Source organism: Eptesicus fuscus, chromosome 6 (genome assembly GCF_027574615.1).
Source record: "Eptesicus fuscus isolate TK198812 chromosome 6, DD_ASM_mEF_20220401, whole genome shotgun sequence".
In the NCBI taxonomy this organism is placed as follows: Eukaryota; Metazoa; Chordata; class Mammalia; order Chiroptera; family Vespertilionidae; genus Eptesicus; species Eptesicus fuscus.
The window spans coordinates 83843969-83865248 of record NC_072478.1 but is presented as its reverse complement, the minus strand read 5'-3'; the positions used below and the strand labels follow the sequence as shown (position 1 = coordinate 83865248).

Genomic DNA, 21280 nt, shown 5'->3' with positions numbered 1-21280 from the left:
CATTTTATTATCTTAATATTCGCCTTAAAAGCAGAGAAATGCTTTGTCCGTTGGGGTAATAGGAAAGGTAACAATAACAAGTAATGTTTACTGAGCACGTTCTATGCCTCAGACAACATCCTTAGTACATTACATGCATCACCTCCTCCAATTTGCTCCACAATTACCTGGGTAAGTACTCTTATCCCCATTGTATAGAGGGAGGTGAGTTGGTTTGCCCAAGGTCATGCAGGGGGGGAGTGTTGGCACCGGATTCACACCAGGCCTTCAGAGCCTTAGCCTGAGACTTGATGACTAAGCATCTCTCCCCTGGTTTTCTTTTTTCAGCAGCAAATGTCTTTACACTTCAGTCTAACAGGTTATTTCCCAGGGAGCCTGAACTTGCTGGGCAAATTCCAAACAAGGTGTGAACTACCTGAAGGACCTTGCCTCAGTCTCAGAGCAACAGCAGAATTGCTCTCACGCTGGGTATTGAAAAGGAAGCTCACCCTCGCAGGTCCACAAGTGAAGGATGTGTGAATGTTTTTTTTTATAAGCCTTGGATTTTTTTTTGAAGGGAAGAATTTTATTCAGTTGTTTAACATTCAAGCAGCTGGTAGATTTAGAACATTGTCCGCGTGGGTGTCATTAATCCGAGTAGGAGGATCTGGGACCAGACAACACAAAGGATGCGACCCTGGGATTCACCAGTGATGCTTCCTGTTCAGTTAGCAACTGAAATGGGTGGAGCAACTCTTAAAAAGTATCAACTATGTTATTACAGCCATTTCTTCCATTTCTCTGTGATATCATAAATATATATATATGTATATATTGGTCTCTGCCTCCAGTCCCGGGCACAGATCTTGTAAAACCGTTGTAATTTTGTAAGTGATAAGAGCATTAGAAGCATCTCTTGTTTTAATATTTGTCTTTGACTATCATCCCTAACACGGGGCTCCTAAAACCCTTGTAAACTCCTAAGTGATAAAGCACCAATGAGGTGACTCTGGGTGGCTCCTGGGTGGGGGCTGGTCACCAGAAAGACCAAGTCATGATTAGAAGCTTGGGAGTTTCAGCCCCACCCCTCATCCTCCAGAGAGGAGAGAGGAGCTGGAAATGGAGTTAATAATTGATTATGCCTCTATGAGGAAGACTCCGTGAAATCCCATTAGGATAAGGTGTGGAGAGCTTCCAAGATGGTGAACACATCGACACTGGGGAGATGACTCACCCCCAGTCCATAGGGACTGAAGTCCCTGTGTCTGGGACCCTCCCGACCCCACCCTATGTATCTCTTCATCTGGTGGTGCATCTGTATCCTCTATCATATCCTTGGATGAATTGGTAAATGTAACTGTTTCCCTGAGTTCTGTGAGCTGCTCCCGAAAATTAATCGAACCTGAGGAGGGGGCTGTTGGAACCTCCAGTCTATGGCCAGTTGGTCAGAAGCACAAGTGACAATCCCGGCTTGACTAGTGTCTGAAGTGTGTTTGTGTGTGTACCAGTATCTTGTGGACTGAACCCTTAACCTATGGGATCTGATGTTATCTCTGGATAGGTAGTGTCAGAATTGAGTTAGATTGTCAGACACTCGCTGGTGTCAGAGACTTGCTTGTTGTTGTGTCCCTCCCCCGCCCCCCCATTTGGTGACCAGAAATGTCAGGGGTGTCGTGTTCTGTGTGAATAGTAAAGGAGGCTCATAGAGAAGAAAGAAGCATACTGTAGAAAAGAGCTGGGTTTTCCCTATACAGGTGGAAAACAGTATTTCCATTTTACTTCATTTTCGGTTTATTATGGGGCTGGGAATTTAAAAAACTCATATTTGTGTCTATAAGCACTACATTGTTTTTCCCCCTTTTCAAATGACTAAATCTTAAAAAGAGCAGGAGTTTTATCTTTAGCCTGCTATTTGCATATAGATACTTGATTTTTAAATCATTTATATGTAGCTTTTGTTCTGGTTAATTTGTGAGGTTACATGTTTAGAATTTTTTTGCAAAGCCTCACTTCTTGAACTTGCCATGTACTTAATGGTTCACCACTCGACGGTGGCTAAAGGATGTGGAGTGCGGGCGCCCCGTTGTATTTATGTTGCTGATGTTCATGACAGCACTCCAGCTCCCAGGTGTGACCTGATACTTCACTCACCCTCCTCCGGTTCTTTCCCCAAGAAATGACGATCATGTTTAGCATTGAAAGTGTGTTTTTTTTTTTGTGGGAAATAAAGGGCTCTCCAGGTTGGCATTTGACAATCAACCAAGGAATTCTAATCAGCAGATACCGTGTTGGAACAGAAATGCTTCTTGAGCACCTTTGCCCCCCCCCCCCCCCCAGCCCCTCCAGTGTGCACGAGGGAGCTTCACGTGGGATCAACAGAAAACGAAATGCATTTGGAGATGTGGGAGGTGCTTTTATTCAAGAGGCACAAGTGGTGCAGTCTCGCCCTGCCTCCCCTAGATTTATAAAATCAAAACCACCCCGATGTCGATGAACATAACGCTGGAATGGCAGGAAGGACCATGCTTAAGGCAATATGCCATATTTTTTTGTCTTTTGAGATGAGAACCCTATAAACATGCCTTTTTAAGGAGGTGGTGTACTGAGGGCTCGGAATCACAGAAGCCCGGGTGTGAATCTGGATTCCCCACTTACTAGCTGGGTGCCTTGGATCAAGTTTCGTAACATACCTGAGGCTCATTTTCCTCATGTCACTGACTCACAGGTTGGGTGTGAGATTAAATGAGACAAGGCACACAGTGTGCTCAGCACAGCCCTGCATAATGAGTTCTTTCTTGGGCCTGCGATTCTGAGTCTGTCTCTGTGGCTGATGACCCCTGTCACCCAGAGAAAGCCTATTTACGAGGCTGGGCTCAGGGTTGTCAAACAGAGGTATTAGTGGCCCTTAGAGATGATGCAAAGAACAGATCAGATACGCTTTGTGAATATGGACAAGCACAAGGTGACGTGAACAAGCGGGGGCTGACATTTCCTCTAAGTCAGCGATCGCCAACTGAATGGGGGTGCCTTATGGTGAGAGTCCCATTGTGAGGGGCCCCTAGTCAGATCTAGGTCCATACGGAAATCAGTCGCCACATTTCAGGCTACTGGGAGAATAGGAAGTCGTGGTTAACCAAAGCCTGTCATGTGTCAGTGGCTTTATGTTGCCTCATCGAATCCTCAGAGCCATCCTGCCAAGGATGTGTGCTTATTCTCTTCTCTCCACCCATTTTACAGGCGCAGAAACAAATGTAGTGAGGCAAGTACTTCCCGTGGAAAGAGTTGGAGAAATCCAGTTTAAATTCCAGTTTGGCCACTTACTAGCTCTGTGACCTTAAGCAAGTTATATCTGAGGCCCAGTTTCTTACTTGGAAATGGTGAGAGTAAAAGTATCTTACCGCATAGGACTGTTGAGAGGATTACATGAGATAATGTAGGCTAAGCCCCTGGCATGTAGTAAGCCCGTGATAAATTATCATTAACCTCAATATTGTTGAGGTTTGGTGGGATGGGTTTTTGACTAAAACAGAGTTTTGGAAAAGTATATTTTGTTTTGTTCAAACACCCTATTTGAAGACACAGTGGACTGGCCCTCCATGTAAAGAGGATCACTGACTTACAGAAATTAATGAATCTGGGGGAAGGAGGAGGGTAGAGATTAAAGACAAAAGGAGAATTATCTGGGCATCTATTTAATCTGGATATTAGTTGGATTTATTTATTCTGTTAAAGACAATTCATCTTCTCTCTCAGAATAGGGGGAATTACTGATGCTGCAGGAATTACTGGGCCAGATTTTCGAGATGCGAGTGGAAATGGGGTCCTTAGAAAATGAATTTTCGAAGACTCTCACAGGAGGATGGGATGTGGAAAAAGATTTTGTTTGCGTGGAGTTATATTTATCAGGTTCCAATGTCCTATTACCCTCAACCCAGTCCTGGAAGAGGGGCAGCTGGGAGTTCAGCAGAGTCAGAAACAGGGCCAGTGTCCAGAGCTTCGGTTCCGTGTTGCAACTGGGTGTGGTTCAGCATTCAGGCCAGATTAAAGTCTGTTAGTCCAGGTGTGCAGCCCATCAGGACAGCGCACCATGGGGCACAGGAGAGTGCAGCCCCCTGCAGCCGGAGTCCCCAGAGGGCCTGGTGCTGGGAGAGAGCCCTTACTTTGGAAGTTTATATAGTTAGATTTTGAGCTCTTGCAGTGGCCATGCCCATCCTGGCCACTGACTCCCTTGCAGGTGTGATTGAAGGGCAAGCACTGGACACCTTCCCAGGTCACTCAGACCTTACTGGGCATGCGTTTAAATGGCCTCTCCAGTCCCAGCCCCCATCGATCAGCAGGGAGCAGACTTCGAAAGTGTTGAATAAAGCTGTATCAATGGCATGCCTATGTTAGCTGGTCTCCCCTTTCACTCCTTTCCTGTTGGATAATAACCTGGTTACTACAATGGCATCATTATGACTGAGCTTAACTCTGATGAATAGTGAAAAAATAGCTGATAAAGGGAACTGATAGGAACCTTGTTCTTTAGTTTGCCAGTGGAAGAGTTGGTCGTGGGCCCATTTGGTGCCAGGCACTGAGGTAGTCCTGCTTCACTGTAAGGAAGGTTGTCTTATAGTTTGGGGTGACATAGATGGGATGTGGAGTAGAAAGCTTCCCATCAACAGAAGTTTCTAAGCATGTAAGAGATGATTAACGACATGCTATGGGTGGGATGTGGCACCAGGTGGAAGGCTGGCCTTGAGAAGTGGTGAAAAAGCCATATTTTGCAAAAAGTCCAAGTCAAGAACAATGAAATTATAGACAGGTCACATTTTTAAATATTAAAAATGGGGGTGGGGAAAGTAACCTTATAAAATAGAAACACGCCAATAACTAAATGACTTTTAGCCACTAAACTGTTCATGTCAGGTCAGGGTTTATGTGAAAACTGGCAATATGGAAATGGCTTTGTAATCTTTCATTCTGATATTTGATGCCAGGAGAACTTTATAAACCAGATGGGCCACTTTTGATCCTTTGCTGAGAGTTTTCTATCTGGACTAAAATAATATAATGTCATCTCCAATTTTTAGATTTTATTACTTGGTGATATATTCTTTTCCATTACAAATTGAGATTAAATATTCATAAGGAGAGAGGAAGCTTTATAATGTGAAGCAAAGACATCTAAATTATTGTATTAGTTTAATGTTCTGCAGTTACACCTAAAGATTTTAGGTCCCTTATCAAAATAAAAATGAATCTTACTCAAGAGTTTATTAGCCAGTTTGGGAAAATTATATTGAAGTCATACATTCTGTCAGGATATTCCTACTTGAAAAGTATTGTATTTAAAATAATTTGTAGATGTGATTAAATATTGATTCACATATTCAGAATCATGCAGGAGGACTAAAATCTGATTTATATATCAGGTTTTTTGAACATAGTCAATAGGAAAGGGAAGAATAGCTCTTGCTATGTAGTCACCATTATGATAGGCATTTTCACATCCACAGTTCCATTGAGAACTCCACCCCCTAGTGTTGCAAGATCCTGGATCCTGGACTCTCATCCTGATAGCCTCGGGTGGAATCAAAGTTTTGCTTCTTAGTGATCACGTGATTTTTGTCTGGATGCTTAATTTCTCTGAGTCTCTGTTCTCTTAAAAAAAAAAAAAAGATAATAATCCTCTAAGGCAGATAGGAGGTTAAAATAAGCCAATGCAGGTAAAGCGCTCAGCACAGTGCTTGCCAGTACGTGCCGGTGAATTTTAATTATTAGTACTGTTTCATAGATGAGGAATTCTTATAAAGAGCTGGGCAGCATTAGATTAAAAGGTGCTTTATTGAGGCCAAAGATCTCTTCCTGGAGAATCTGAGTAGTGTTTCTCTCACCTTTTCCTGTAAAAACTGGATGCAGATCCCTCCCTCTAGGTCTCTCTCCATCTCAGGGAGCTTACATTCTATTGGGGGAGGGAGGACAAGACAGTACAAAATATTTAAAAAGCAGGACAATTATTTATAGTGACAAATGCTGTAAAGACAGTAATAAAGGCAGCTGACTTAGCTTGGGTCATCAGGGGAGTCTCTGAGGAGGTGAGTTGAGGTCTGAATATTTCTAGGAGCTAGCCAGCCACTGAAGGTCTGGTTATGTGCCTGCTGGAAACAAAGGGAACAGTGAGTAAACAAGAAAGGATCTCAGTGGTAGACAGACAACCACAGTATGGTGATTACCAGAGGGAAAGGGGGGTGGGGAAGTAGAAGAGGGTAAAGGGGCGATAAGAAACAAATAAACAGAAGGAAGGACCTGAGCATGTCCTATGAAGAGACAGCAGGCCTGTGAATGTTGAGTGGTGAGAGGAGAATGGAGGGAGCTGTAGTTGAGGTGGGCTGGAAGCCAGTCATTCAGAGCCTGATAGCCATGATAGAGTGTGGATTTTATTATAAAAGCAATGGATACTATTAGACTGTTGAAGCAGGGCGGTGGCATATTCTTATTCTACCTTTTATTTATATCATAAAAGGCCTGTGGTCGTGACACCGTAATGGTGTCATGACCAAACGAGCAGCAGCTCTCATGGCGGGTGGGGAGGAGCATCCACGGAGTGTGTGAGGCATTGTGGGGGACGGACATGGCCCTGATGGCAGGCTAGGTCTAAGGGACCCTACATGCACACAATTTAATTGTGTGCTGAGCCTCTAGTTCTATCTAATAAAAGAATAATATGCAAATTGACCGTACCTCCGCTACACCACAAGCCATGCCCACAAGCCACGCCCACCAGCCAATCAGGAGCGAATATGCAAATAAACCCAACCAAGATGGCTCAGGCTATGGAGAGCAGGAACGAGGCTTGGGTTTCCCCGGCAATGGAGGAAGCCAAGCTTTCCACCTGCCCTTGCTGGCCCAGGCCTCTGCTTAAGGCTACAAAGTTTCAATTATAGAAGGTAAATAAATTCCAACAGAAATGGCTGCAGCCACTGAGCAAGCAGAAGGCTTGGCTCCACTCCAGGCTACAAAGTTTCAATTGTAGAAGATACATAAATCCCAGATACCAGGGCCTCTGCTTGGGTCGCCGGGGGGCCTGGCCAGCCTGCAAACCACCACAGGCCCTTCGCCCAGGCCACTCCACGCCCCAAGGGAACCCCCACCCTGATCCGGGACACCATTTAGGGCAAACCAGCTGGCCCCCACCCATGCACCAGTCCTCTATCCTATCTAATAATCCTATCTAATAAAAGAGTAATATGCAGATTGACCATCACTCCTACACACAAGATGGCTGCCCCCATGTGGTCAAAGATCCTGCCCCCATGTGGACACAAGATGGCCACCACAAGATGGCCAGCAGGGGAGGGCAGTTGGGAGGGACCAGGCCTGCAGGGAAAGGCAGTTGGGGGGGACCCAGGCCTACAGGGGAGAGCAGTTGTGGGGGGGGCAGGCCTGCAGGGGAGGGCAGTTAGGGGTGACCAGGCCTGCAGGGGAGGGCAGTTAGGAGCAAATAGGCTGGCAGGGGAGCAGTTAGGCATCAATCAGGCTGGCAGGGGAGTGGTTAGGGGGTGATCAGGCTGGCAGGCAGAAGCGGTTAGGGGCAATCAGGAAGGCAGGCAGGCGAGCAGTTAGGAGCCAGCAGTCCTGGATTGTGAGGGATGTCTGACTGCCTGTTTAAGCCCGATCGGGCTTAAACAGGCAGTCGGACATCCTTCAAGGGGTCCCAGATTGGAGAGGGTGCAGGCTGGGCTGAGGGACACCCCTCCACCCCCCCGTGCACAAATTTTGTGCACCAGGCCTCTAGTCCTACCTAATAATAGACAAATATGCAAATTGACTGTACCTTCGCTATGCCCGCGATAGGCCAGGAGGCGTGGGGGGGCGGGACTCAGGGTGGCCTGGGTGGCCGATTGGGCCGGCTGGACGCTGAGCTCGCGACGCCAGCGGCGGCTTGAGCTCAGCGTCTGCGCCATGGCTGTGCTGCGGCACAGAAGGGGCCTCTAGGGCAGCGAGCTCATGTCCCACCGCGGACCATCAAAAGTGGGGGAGCTGGGTGCCTGTCCACTCAGGCACCAGGCCTTTCAGAAGCCTCCGGCAGGGCGGAGGCTTCTGAAAGGCCTGGTGCACCAGTGGACAGGCACCCAGCTCCCCCGTGATCGAAAGCAAAAGCGTGGGAGCTGGGTGCCTGTCCACTCAGGCACCCAGCTCCCCCGTGATCGAAAGCGAAAGCATGTAGGGAACCCTACACGTGCATGATTCAATCATGCACTGGGCCTCTAGTTTATATATAAATGAAAATATTTGAAGACAGTTTTATGTAAGCCAACTTAATAAAAATATTAGAATGGTGGGTGTGGGTGGAGGGGAGGTCAATGGGAAAAACAAGCAAGCAAACAAACAAAAGGGACATCTGTAATACTTTCAACAATAAAGGAAAAAAATAGAATCAAAAGCGGAAGTGAGATTTTTAAAGTAAACTTGTTGCAGATCTTTTTATCAAAAGGTGCATGGTCTTATCATGTAAACTTCAGCATCTGAAATGACCCCCTTTCTAAGCTCCTCCTGACTAACCCAGATTCTTCAGGGCTCATTTTAAGTCCCACCTCGCTGTAAGTGTTTCCACATCATTTCTTTATTTTTATTTTTCATTCTTTATTCTTTCCTTGTTTTGTTCTTTCATTCCCTATGGCAACCCTTCATATCCTGACCTTTTCAACCACACTTTCAAGAATGGTAACTACTGGGCAGACGCACTGAAATTCCCAAATTCAAATTTATCAACCTGGCATTCAAAAGCAGTCCATTGATTAGTTTTACAATCTATCAGCTTTGAGCACCTATTGTGTGCCAGATTCTGCACTACACAGTAAGGATAGAAATGTAAGTAAGTCACTTCTGTTCCCTGTCTCTGAGCACTTCATTATCTAATGCAGTAGACCTGTAAGCTGATGATTGATGGGTTGACTGATAGATTCATTCATTCAGTAGACATTTACTGCATGCCTTCTATGTACCAGGCATTCTTCTTCTAGAGCATGCAACTTGAAGAAGATGGACCCATCCTATGCCTTTTCTTCATCACATAATAAAATGAAGCTGGTTCATGGTTTGTCAGTCCAAAAAGCTTTTAAGCCAAGTCTGTAAAGGTGTGTCCACTTAATGTTTGTTCTGCATTTCAGGCATCATTGTGTGATAAGTGGTGCAAATTTAGTCCCTTTAAGTCCCATCTCCTGGGGGTTGAGTTCAAGCATTGGAACCTTATTTGAAAGGACTGTATTGATTGGGCTTTTATTTGGTCTTTCTTTACCAAACAGAGATACTAAATAATGGTTTGGCCTCACTGGTAGGACTTTTTTTTTTGGAAGGCAGCTATGCTCACCACTATACCACCAACGCCTTGACTTTCTTTTCTTTTTTTTTTGTTTGTTAAATTCACTTTATAGATCTCTCTCTCTCTCTCTCTCTCTGCTCCCATTTCCACCTTCTATTTCAAGCTGTTCTGCTTAAAAATATTGAAGTGGTATGAGAGAGGGGAGAAAAAGGGGAAGAAAAGTCAACTGTCGCACTGTGAACATAATTGATTCAATAAATAACGTCTTTCAATTCCCCAGGCAAACCTCAAAGTCTTCACTTATGTCAATTAGTGTTCCTCTCTGTAAGTGGTGGGTTCCTAATTTAGACGGATGGGGAGAGTTCACAGAGCTTGCTTCCTAAGGAAGGAGTGTGCTTTTCTGGTTTTAAAGACATAATGTCTTGATTTAGGTGCCCACTCTGCAAAAAGAAGCTTGAAGCAGAATTAACGTGTCTGTTTCTCATCTTCTTGAAAATAGAAGAAAGACATTCAATTATTGTCCAGGGGTTTGTTGAAACAACAACAACAACAACAACAAAGGAAAATGGGGAGGAAAATCTGCTAGACTAGATGATACAAGGACTTTGTCTTGTTTGTTCACCATTTATTGCCAGTGCACATAGAAGGTGCACAATAAATATTTGCTGGCTGGATCTCTTAAATGAATGAGAGAAGAAAGGAGAACAATTCAGGGCTGAGATTAAATTTCATTCCAGGGGTTGTTTCACCACCTGCCCCATCCCTCTCCTTTTCCCCCTAATTCTTTAAAAGCAGAGGAGCTCTCAAGTATAAGATTGTTGTATATACTGTATCTTCAGACATGACTTTCATCAATTTCCAGACCGGCAGAGTTGAAAAGGATCTTGGAAGTGATGTCAAGCTGCCATTTATAAATGCTAGTAAATGGACTCATTGTGTTTTAGAACCATGTGAGGTGTGTTATATATAAATCTACAGATTCCAGGCCCCAACACTGGAAGTTGTGGCTGAGTCCGTCTGGATAGGACTTTGGCATCACTATTTGTATTTGTGGGTTCTTCGGAATTCCTGTGAGCAGCTGGGTGTGGATAGTACTATCTAGTCAGCCTTGCTATTCCCTGAGCTCTATGGTTTCAGTTACTTCTTGGGAAAGGTGACTAGCCCAGGAGAATAATTGGCAGACAGTGACCCAGGTGTCCTGACTGATGGCAGTGCCCCTGGTCCTACAGTTTGCTGCTTTGTTTACCCAACACTCTATGCTCCTTAGCATTCTGCCAAGACCTTTTAATTAATGCTTCTTCCTTCCAAGACAGTGATAATATGTGTGGTGATGATCAGCCAGAATCTGGAGGACCTTCTGAATTGTTTGCAGAAATGTTACATTTTGTCGAATGTACTTTGGTACTAAATACGATGTTTTATTGTCTTCTCTGGAGATGCATCCCTCTCCCATGGCTCAGAATAAACCCCAAATAGGAAGCCACTTCTTTTCTCTTGTAGTCCCTCTGAGAATCATCAGGGCAGTTGTTACTTACATTCCCATTAAATCAAAGTCATCTTGTGAAGGGCTGGGAACCTGTATTTTAAATATGTTTTTATTAATTTTTTAGAGAGAGATAGAAACATTGATCGGCTGCCTCCTGCATGCCCCCTGCTGGGAATTGAGTCTGCAACCCAGGCAGGCATGTGCCCTGACTGGGAATCAAACTGGTGATCTCTTGGTGCATGGGACTATGCTCAATTCACTGAGCCATACCAGCTGGGCAGGAACCTGTATTTTATTTATTTATTTATTTATTTATTTATTTATTTATTTATTAAATATATTTTATTGATTTTCACAGGGAGGAAGGGAGAGGGATAGAGAGCTAGAAACGTCGATGAGAGAGAAACATCGACCAGCTGCCTCCTGCACATCCCCCACTGGGGATGTGCCCGCAACCAAGGTACATGCCCTTGACCGGAATCGAACCTGGGACCCTCCAGTCCGCAAGCCGACGCTCTATCCACTGAGCCAAACCGGTCTGGGCAGGAACCTGTATTTTAAATTAGCTTTGATCATTAGTATTCTCTCTAAACTATTTTCCAGGCCCTGAGAACTGTGTTCCATGTCCCTGGATCCAGCTTTGACTTCCTTAAGACCCTAGCCCATAATTATATCATAATCCTGTCTTCCCATCTGACGATTTATCTTATGGTCTTCAGAACTTGTCCTAGAAGGAAGAAAGAGGGAATATCTGCTTTCCTGTTTCCTCCAGGGGACTTGACTGGCAGAGGTGGGTGGGTAGGCAGTTGAAATGTACAGTAGTGGAGTGAGCATTGTGAGAAGGTTAGGAGAGGGCCCCTGAAACAGAGGAGAATGCCTGTGTTCTTTCCTGCTCTATTACTTAACAGCTGTGTAACTTCGGGCAAATTACTTAAACCTCTTTGAGTTTCTGTTGCCTCACCAGTAAGATGGGCTAAGAATGGTACTTGTTCAGAGTTTTGTGTGTATTGAACAAGGTGTCCTAGGTCAGCTGTCAGGACACACTGAGTGATGGAGATCTGGGTGCAGAGGGTTATCCAAGAGGACCTTAGGGACAACTTGTGAGGAAAGCAGGATTAGGCCGCAGGTGACATCGAACTGTGGCACAGTTGCAGTGAAGGTCTCAGCTGATCCCATGGGGAGCTGGAGATGGGATGCTCCTCAGAGTTGTCCCGAATTGAGGGAAGGGGGCCAGGCCTTTAGATCCCTGTATCCACCAGTCATTGGATGTGGGCTGTCCCTGGAGAGGGGACATGATCTCAGGGAAGGCAGCCCTTTGGCTGAGAGGGTGGCTGTGTGCCATCAGCAGCCGACAGTGCTGGCAGATGGTGGGGCGGGGAGCAGGGGATGCCTGAGTGCCTGAGCGGATGTCCTCAGTGCACCCAGGACCCACTACCCAGGATAATGCACATAAAACCTTAGCAGTGAATGTAGAACCTTGGTGAGTATTCTATTAATAGTAACAATTGCCATTATTATTCTAGCTCTGGCAATGCCACGTAGTAGCTGGGCCACTTTTAAGAAGTTAACTTCTCTGGACTGTCTTCTTATGTTTAAAATGGAGATCCTAAACTCCCTACTTCCCTGAGTAGTTCTGAGCACACATGGAGATAATGTATGTGAAATTGGTGAACAGATTAGAAAAATGCACAGCGTGACTGTGAGCCTACTTTTCGGAAATGAATATAGGGCCATGACTTGGATTCCTTGAAGGGGAGGGTTGTGTTCAATGTAAAAGCTCTTGTCTGTGAAACGGGACATTTTGATTTTTCTTTCTTCTCTCTACAGGGAATTAGAATAATGGAGATGCTGCTGAAGGAGCAGTGTGGTGCCCCCTCAGCTGAGTAAAGAACCAGCAGTGAGTACCAAAAGCCAAACCAGAATTGGTTCCTCAGGCCATGTGTTCATGCTTATAAGCCTGGTGTTATGTATGCATCTTCCTCCTTGGGCTATTCATGCTGTACATTTCCCGGTTGTATGCACAGGGGATGGTCTCACAGGTGTTTCATTATCTGTTCTGTATCTTTATTTACTTGGTTCTTTGATTTTCAGAGCACTTTTGTACTACGTGCTGGGTTACAACTGCACTCAAATTGTTTAAACTGCTCAGCGCAATCCAACATGATGACCACTCTCAAGGTGGCATAGATTTGTAGAGATTGGAGCTCAGCATAAGCGGAAGCTTTACTTTTATTCTGAGAACAAGGAAAGGAGGGATTTAGAGTTTCGGAAAGGGCCAGTTTTGACTGGCCAGTGAAATAAATATATTTTACCAGTCATCAATTGGGGATGGCTGCCTGAAATGCTATGGAGAAGAACTCTGAGGCCTTGAAAATAATTCTCAAGCTCTGGGTCAGAATGTGTTGATTGATTAGCAATGTCTGTCACAGACACAGGATGGAAGAAAGAGCACTTTTGCAGGAGCACATGCCCCTTCTAGTTTAGGGCAAATGATGTAGGGTTAACAGATAGAAGGGGGATTTCAGAATTACTTACATTTTTCGCCTTGAGATTTTATTGTCTACATCAAGGAGGATGGCCTTCATAGTGGAAAGGGAATAAAAAAGTTATTTAAGAGAGAATCAAAGCCTAAAATAAATGAGTATAGTGGATTTGCATCTAATGACATTTAATGGACTTCGATTTTTAACATCTGAGAGAAGGTAAGACCTTTAAGCAGTGCAAACATTGTCTTGGGTATTTCAAAATTATCTTAAATTTCCTTATGTTGGCTTAAAACTGTAGTACACATGGTTTGGTATGAGCAACCTGGTATTCCATATGATAAAGCCTGAGATGAATTAACCAAAGAAGAAGCAAAAGGAGCATTTATGTGCAAGTATCTCGGCATTCAGAGCATACTGGTCACACCTATGCATGGGAATTTGAGAATTATAAAGTGTTTCTGCTTGTTTGCAGGCTTGACTTCATGTATACTTAACACATATTAATAGATTTATTTATTCCTGGAAAGGGGGAACAAGATCATTTCCTGTAGCACAGGCATGGTGGGTGCACGGCAGGTGCTCAAAAAAATGTTGGAATGGAATGTGAATATTGTGTGCTCCCATATCCACTCTGTTCTTTGGAAACTTGTAAGAAGATCGTCTCCCTGTGTTTCCAGGCTGACGTTTTTTTTTTTTTTGTGAAGCTCACTAAGCCCCTCCAGAGTTCGTGCACTCGGGCACAGATTCTGTCTTACCCAGGAGAGTGGGATGAGACGTCAGCTCCGTGCTAGATAAGAGAATGAGGGACGAGTATATCTTGGTTTTCAAACTTTAAATTGGTGATTTTGAAACTTGAGTGAATATCAGAATCATCTGGAGGATTTTTTGAAACATGGCTCGATGGGTCCACCCCCAGAGTTTCTGATTCAGTAGGTCTGGGTGGAACCTGAAAAGTTGTTTCTAACAAGTTTCTAGGCAGTGCTGCTGCTGCTGGGCCAGGGAAACATTGCTTAAATAAGTTTGCATCTCTGAATGGAGACAGATTGAAGGGGCTCTGAGAAAGCTATTTATTAGCTGGAATTCCACACTGTTGTCATGTATTCCATCGATTTTAGATTAATCAGAGAAATGACTGTGTGTGGCTTTACTAGTATCCCAGCCTCTTGCCTTTTCTTTTTTTCCTGCTTGAATGTTGACTGGCTCCACACTGGAGCCAAGACTCACACCAACTTGTATTTTTTATTTAAAGTAGCGGTCGCCAACTGGTGGTCTGTGAGGTCCAAAGGTTGGCGGCTGCTGATTTAAAGTGTTGCTAGTGCAAATGAGGAAATTAAGCAAGCATTACCTGTTTGTCTTAAATTACCTATTTTTGTTGTTGTTTGTTTTTGTTTTGAGAGCTAAGTGTGAACTCAGGACTTTGTAGTGTTTCTGAAAAGTAACTTACTTTCCTCTCTTAAGGGAAGTGGTTGAGGTCTGGATACCACCAGGAGTTCAGTGCAGGACAGTTAAGACTTAATGCACTTAATGAAGTGGAGTTCCTGAAGGACTTACATAATTCAAACTCTCATTATTCATGATTCTCAGAGGAGCAAATGTAAAGTAAGAGATACTATAACCTTCCCACATAAATCCACAATTACATTCACAGTTACTACAAATTAGAGACTATTGCTAGGCTTTAAGCTTTTTTCAAAGTCAGCTTCATTGAATTATTATCTCTGTAAAACTAAGTTGGCCAGTTTTAAGTGCACAGTTTGGTGAGTTTTGACAGTATCACCAAAAGCATGAGATAGGACATTTTGAGGCTCTGATGTGCTGCAGTGTTGTTGGCTGCTTATTGTTTTCTGTTTTAAACCCCATTTTCTTGACTATTTCTACAAAGTTTTTGCAAACTTGAAATGCGGTTGTTTTAATGGAACTCTTGGTTTTCTCAAAATTAGCTTATAGAAAGTGTGAGAATGGTTTAAATGGGGGAACTACTGATTTTATGAGCAGTAAATTGCCACATCGATAGAAAAGGTGTGAAGAATGAGTTCTGTAGCTATAGAGCAGGGATCAACCAACTATAGCTCACAGGCAAAATCCAGCCTGTCTGCTTTTGCAAATAAAGTTTTATTGGCATGCAGCTATGTTCCCGGCTGTGTTCTCGCTATAACTGCAGAGTGAATTGCTGTGACAGACATCTTACACACTGCAAAGCCTAAAATATTTTCTATCTGGTCTTTTAAGGAAAAGTTTCTGTCCCCTGGGTTAGAGCATGCCCTCTCCTAAATTAACATCAGGTCACCTTATGGTGGTGGTTTGGCCTTTTTAAAAATGTAGCATTTGATCACATCTTTCCTCTGTTCCAAAGTTAATAATGTGACAGTTTGTGTTTTCTACATTAGCTCCGACATCACCACTTGGGTGATGTTATTTTAAGACATAAAAAAACATTAAAGTGAACACAACAGTGAAGTTAACATACCGGCTACAGCAATCATTAAAATTGCTCATAAAGTTCCAAGGTATGTGCATAGTAGCATAGGTGTATAGGCATCCGTGTGGCAAGTAACGTGGTGCTGTGATGTGGCCGTGGTAGGTGCTGTGGCCATGTGCTTCACTTACCAGCTTTGAACTTTTGCAATTTTTACTTTTTATTAAAAACATTCTGTGGAGTTTGCACAAATATACATAAGGAGACATTATTTTTATATTTCTACATGGTAAGGAGATACCTATACTAATAAAAGGGTAATATGCTAATTAGACCAGTTAGACTGGATGTCTTCCGGATATCCTTCCGGACAAAGCCACAGTGGCAGGGCCAAGGCAGAGGCGAGGCGGTCAGGGGCGAGCAGGCTGGCAGGGGAGAGTGGTTAGGGGCGATTAGGCCAGCAGGGGAGAGCAGTTAGGGGTGATCAGGCCAGCAGGGGAGCAGTTAGGGGCATCAGGCAGGCAGGCAGAGGTGGTTAGGGGCAATCAGGCAGGCAGGCAGAGTGGTTAGGGGCAATCAAGCAGGCAGGCAGAATGGTTAGGGGTGATCAGGAAGGCAGGCAGGTGAGCAGTTAGGAGCCAGTGGTCCCAGATTGCGAAGGGGATGTCCGACTGCCAGTTTAGGCCCCATCCCCTGAGGGGTCCTGGATTGAAGAGGGTGCAGGCTGGGCTGAGGGACCCCACCCCACCCCGTGCATGAATTTCATGCACCGGGCCTCTAGTTATTTAATATTTCTATATGATGCCACATTTCAAATTTGCACACTTTACAAGCCTGTTTCTGTTTTGTTTGTTCATTTATTTTGTTCTTGGATTCTACATATAAGTAAATCATATGGTATTTGTCTTTCTTTGTCAAAAATTTTGTTCATAATTTACATTCACATAGAATATGACTACATTGTGTGTGGTACCTAGCCCTGAAGATACTCCCCAGCGCCCTCTGGCCTAAATGTTCAAGTGGGCGTTGGGCAGTTAGAAAGCTTAGCAGGTGATTTTTCTCAAGAGCCAAACTGGAGGTTCATAAATCTCACTAACCAATATGCTTGTGGTGCTGCTGCTGACACGTCCATTGGATAGATTTTTGATTTCCTGTCATTTTTGAATAAAACAAATAGCCATGACATATGTTTGTTCTTGCCTCTGGCAGTTGGGAGACCGGGCATGGTGAGGTTCAATAACATAGCAGAATTCTTTCGCATCGGAATGATTAAGACCTCAGTTTCAGCTATATCTTTGAACTAGCTCCTTTAGGTGGTTGGACTTAATAAAATGAGGTGCTTGCTCTGTTGCAAGATCATTAGGAGGCAGAAATGCAATTTCTTCGAAAATTACCCGTAGTAATAGAACTCAAGTGACTCGTTTAAGAGTTGCTTCAGAAAAGAGGGCAAGTAAGTATTGATTGGTGAGACATGTTTATGAGGTGATAAAGCCTGTTTGCTTTCTCTTGCAGGGGAGCTGTGTTGTGTCTACTTTTGCTCGAGAATCACTTCTCGGACACAACATATCCAAGACTCAGTTTTCGAAATGCACGTTTAAGGATGCGGTATTGGCAGCTTGAAGAAGAGGAGACTTGCCTGCCAGGACCTGAAATGACACACCTCCCTGGGAGCCAGCCTCAATGTGGCACTCATGGAGATAAGTCCTTCTAGCTGGATTTTTATGGCATAGACTCTTCACGATTTTACAAATAAAGGGAAAACCCAAAGAAGATGATGTTGCCCTTCTTGAGGATGTCCTGCTGATTGCCTGGTGATGGGTTTGGGTAGCCAGGGACAGGCTTGGACACTGGTGTTTGTGCTTTTATGTGATCTGCATCATTGCCCATAGGATTCATGAGAGGATTCTGGGACAAATAAAGGAATCGAACCTGATACCTGATTCACAGGTGGCCTGGAACAGACAGGAATGTACCAGACCTGAGTTGAAGTGAAGGTACATCTATAGCTATGATGAAGATTCTCAGAAATCGGGAGCATTGGATTTAGACCCATAAGTACTACATAATTGCCATCATTATCGCTTTTATAATGTAACATGTGAGCTGTGGATTGGTTCGCTGAAAAAACATTGGATGGAGAATGGGGAGGTTATATGTGCATAGTCTTGGCTCCTACTAGTTCATTCTGAGATGTGGAGCAGCCATAACCTCTCTGTTTTCACTGGGCAAGTGAGGATAATCGGACATAGATCTTACTACTTACTACCTGTGGGTTGTGATGATTAAACAAGGTATTTAGTGTGAAAAGTATGGGTTTGGGAGTCAGACAGACAGATCTTGGTTGGATTCCAAGCGCTACCACGCACTAGCTCACTAGAACACAATTTTAAACCTTTATGAAGCCCAATTTTTTAAAATTTGTAAAATGGGATGATAGAATTAACTTTGTGAAGTTGTTGGACCAATTTGGATCACATATATATGAAGTGCCTAGCATTCCTGGTACATAGGAGAAGTCTATTAAATAGGAGCCATTTTTATTATGTGAAACTATTTAGAAAATGTACTTTTCAAATGTAATGTAAAGTAGTATTACTGTTTGAAAATTAGATTACAGTAGTTTGCATTTTCCATGATTGGAAGCCAAACTATAATGGATACTACTAACTGAACGCTTGAAAAGAGGCAAAATTTGGAATTCATCTTAACATAAAAATTGGTCCATTAGTGGAAAGTTGTGGGGAAATTGTTTTATTTTTTTTAATATTTGAAATATTTTCTACTTAGTTCACTGATGAATTTCAAAGCAATTGTATTTTTCTTTTTATACAAGCCTGCCACTGTGAGCCTCATCTTATTGTATTTGAACTATTTGTGCTGCCTAAGTTTTGTCTCGGGATAATTTCTTCTCGTTTCCTTAGTGTTTTATTCTCTAATTGTGTTTGAAGAAAAATGAGGGGTAGAAACCAGAACACACTTTGACCTCCTTTTCCATTTTGTAAATGGCATTTTGTAGGCCTTTGTAATAATTGCTCACTTCCAAAAATAAGAGGTGATGTGAATTATCACAGAGGTGAGAGGCAAGAAATTTGTATTTGAAGATTGACATTGAAATAAAGTTAACCCTTTATACTCAACATTTTGCATCCTTTGAAGGCAGGAGTTCTCAACCTTGGCTGTCCATTAGTCTCACCGGGGGAGCGTTGTGCAGTCCTGACGCCCTGGTTACACCCCCGACCAATAAATCAGAGTCTCTGGGCAGAACCCAAGCATCAGTGTTTCTTAAAGCTCTCTAGTTGATTCGAATGAGCAGCTAAGGATGAGAACACAATGATGATTTGCAGACATCTGATTTCTTTCTTACCACCTCTGAAGTAGGAAAGGATCTTTGTAGTAAGAAATGGAAATAATGAAGCACAGAGAGGCTGAATTTTTGCCTGAATTCCTTGAAGCTGGGGTGGCCAGTGCAAATGCTTGCAGCAGGTCCGGCAGGTGATCTGATGAGTGAAGCAGGCTGGCGGCCACTGGGGAGACCCCGTGAGCATGCGCCTGGAGCAAGGTGATCAGCCGCTGCCCGGCTCCAGCACAGTGTTGCCATGTGGCTGGTTTGGCTCGTTCTTCCAATTTTCAATCTTCCAGAAAAAGAGAGACTTAAGGGGAAAAAAAGAAATCTGATTTTTACATGTTGGTGACAAATTCAGAATTGTTTAAAACACTGCGCTGGCCAAACAAAACATGTTTGCTAGTAGTTTCCAGACTCCGCTTCAAGAGTATAAAGGACCAGCCTAAACGTTCCAGCCAATGTTGAATATTTGCATCTCCCTATTCTGGATGTAAGCTGCCTTCTGTCACTCCTCCAAGCCTGCTTTTAGTAGACGTATCTCCCTCCCATTTCCCCAGAACTCTCTGGACTTGTATCAGCCACTTTCCCTCACTCCTCTTGTCTCCTATGGGCATCCATTGCTTCAGGCCTCACATCTATGGCTTAAGAAATCTTATGCTTTTAACAGAATTAATTAGGGCTTGTTATTAGAGTTCATTTTTATTATATGTCAGAATCCTTCTCCTGTGATGAAACATTTAGAAGTCCACATTTAATTTAATATTTTTAATCCGTAGTCTAGTGTAAGAAATGTCAAAACCAGGAATGCAGCCTTACTGGGCACATTAGGAACATGGGTGGGAAAAGATAAATTCACAGACCTCGTCAGTCTTCCCCTTGAAGGTGATGATTTACTCCAGTGAGTCCTAGGCTTCCACTTGTCCCAGAAATCCTTGGACCCTTGCGGGGGTGGAGGGTGCAAACGTGCGGGTGTCCAGGGCCTCCCCCTGTGATTCTGACTCATGCTATTTCAGTAGGGCTGCGGGGTGGGAGGGGGGTGTTCTGTGTTTTAAAACAAGTTCCCCAGGACAGTTGAGAAACACTGCTTTAGCAGAGGTGTTTTTGGCTTCGCATCTTTTATCATTTAAGAAGGTTTTGCAACCGTTGGGCCTGGTAGTCATTACATTTGATCACTCAGGACACAATATAACGTTCTTATGCAGAGAGAAGCTGACTTAAGCTATCTCAACATGATTGAGGTGCTTTTACCATGAAGAGGTTTTTATGGTTTCGATTATATATGGATTAAAAAAAAAACAAAAACCCGGTGCTATATTTGTCTTATAGAAGTAGCATATGTGTGGTAAGATCTCATTTATCAGACATTGTGGGGGTGCATGGTCTAGACAACTTAAGGTTGTCCTTAAAGTTGCTTGTCTTTGGGGCTTTATTGCAACCATTTCTTAAGTTAGTATACACTTCCTTGCTTTTGCAAACCAGAATCTACTGAAGACGATGAAATCTTTTCAGGGTCATTATTTGTGTTCTGAATTCTTTCAGGTCCTTTTTAGCTTTGTTAAAGCCCCTAATGGTCCTGCTCTGAGTTCCGCAGATGTTATAGTTTTTCTTTTCTCTCACTGTTATTTATCATTACTCTCTGCCAATACTCCGCCTGCCTCTAGGAACTTTCCTCTCATGTGCTGTGTGGGAGTTGGGGAACCATGGAACTGCATACTGCATGTCAGGTAATGGTAGACAGGCTCTGAAGGAGGCTTTGAGAGGCGTTTCTGGCAGTTACATGAATGAGCATTGCTGCATTGACTTAGTGACATTATTTTAGTGACTCCACTACCTTCTTCTGACTCACTTCCTGATCCTCAGCTGCCATGTCAGGCCTGTGGCCACAACATGAGTGAGAAGTTGCTACAAGTGGTTTCTCTTGATTTTTAATCTATTGTGTCCCCCAATCGTGCTAGTATTTTTATATGTACAGTTCTATGATGTGAAACTTAGATTAAGATGCAAATGAACATTTCTCAGGCCAAGATTTTGTGAAGGATAATAAAGTGTTTTTGATTCAGTATGGTTGTGATTGGAGCTATAAATTAGTTGTCTACCTATGAAATTCGATCCTGCAGTCATTCTGAAATAAAAGTGTTACAAGTCATATTTATGTGTGAATTCTCATTTTGTGGGGTATCACATCACCCAACAGAGCTTGTGTTTATCATTTGTCCTAATGACCCTGTTTCTGGTCAGTGTCCCCAGATGAGGGTGTTATACCAAC

The 21280-nt window shown here is 43.5% G+C and overlaps 1 protein-coding gene across 2 annotated transcripts in view; it reads left to right on the top strand.

The window, feature by feature from the left end:
• Positions 1 to 21160, top strand: part of PRELID2 (PRELI domain containing 2) — a 67102-nt gene extending 45942 nt beyond the window's left edge. For both annotated transcript variants that reach the window (XM_008140854.3, XM_054718013.1), the window contains exons 6-7: positions 12597 to 12666; positions 17184 to 21160. In XM_008140854.3, coding sequence (XP_008139076.1) covers positions 12597 to 12656 — 60 coding nt within the window. In that variant the 3' untranslated portion in view covers positions 12657 to 12666; positions 17184 to 21160. The remainder of the gene's footprint in view (positions 1 to 12596; positions 12667 to 17183) is intronic.
• Positions 21161 to 21280: the final 120 nt, after the last annotated feature.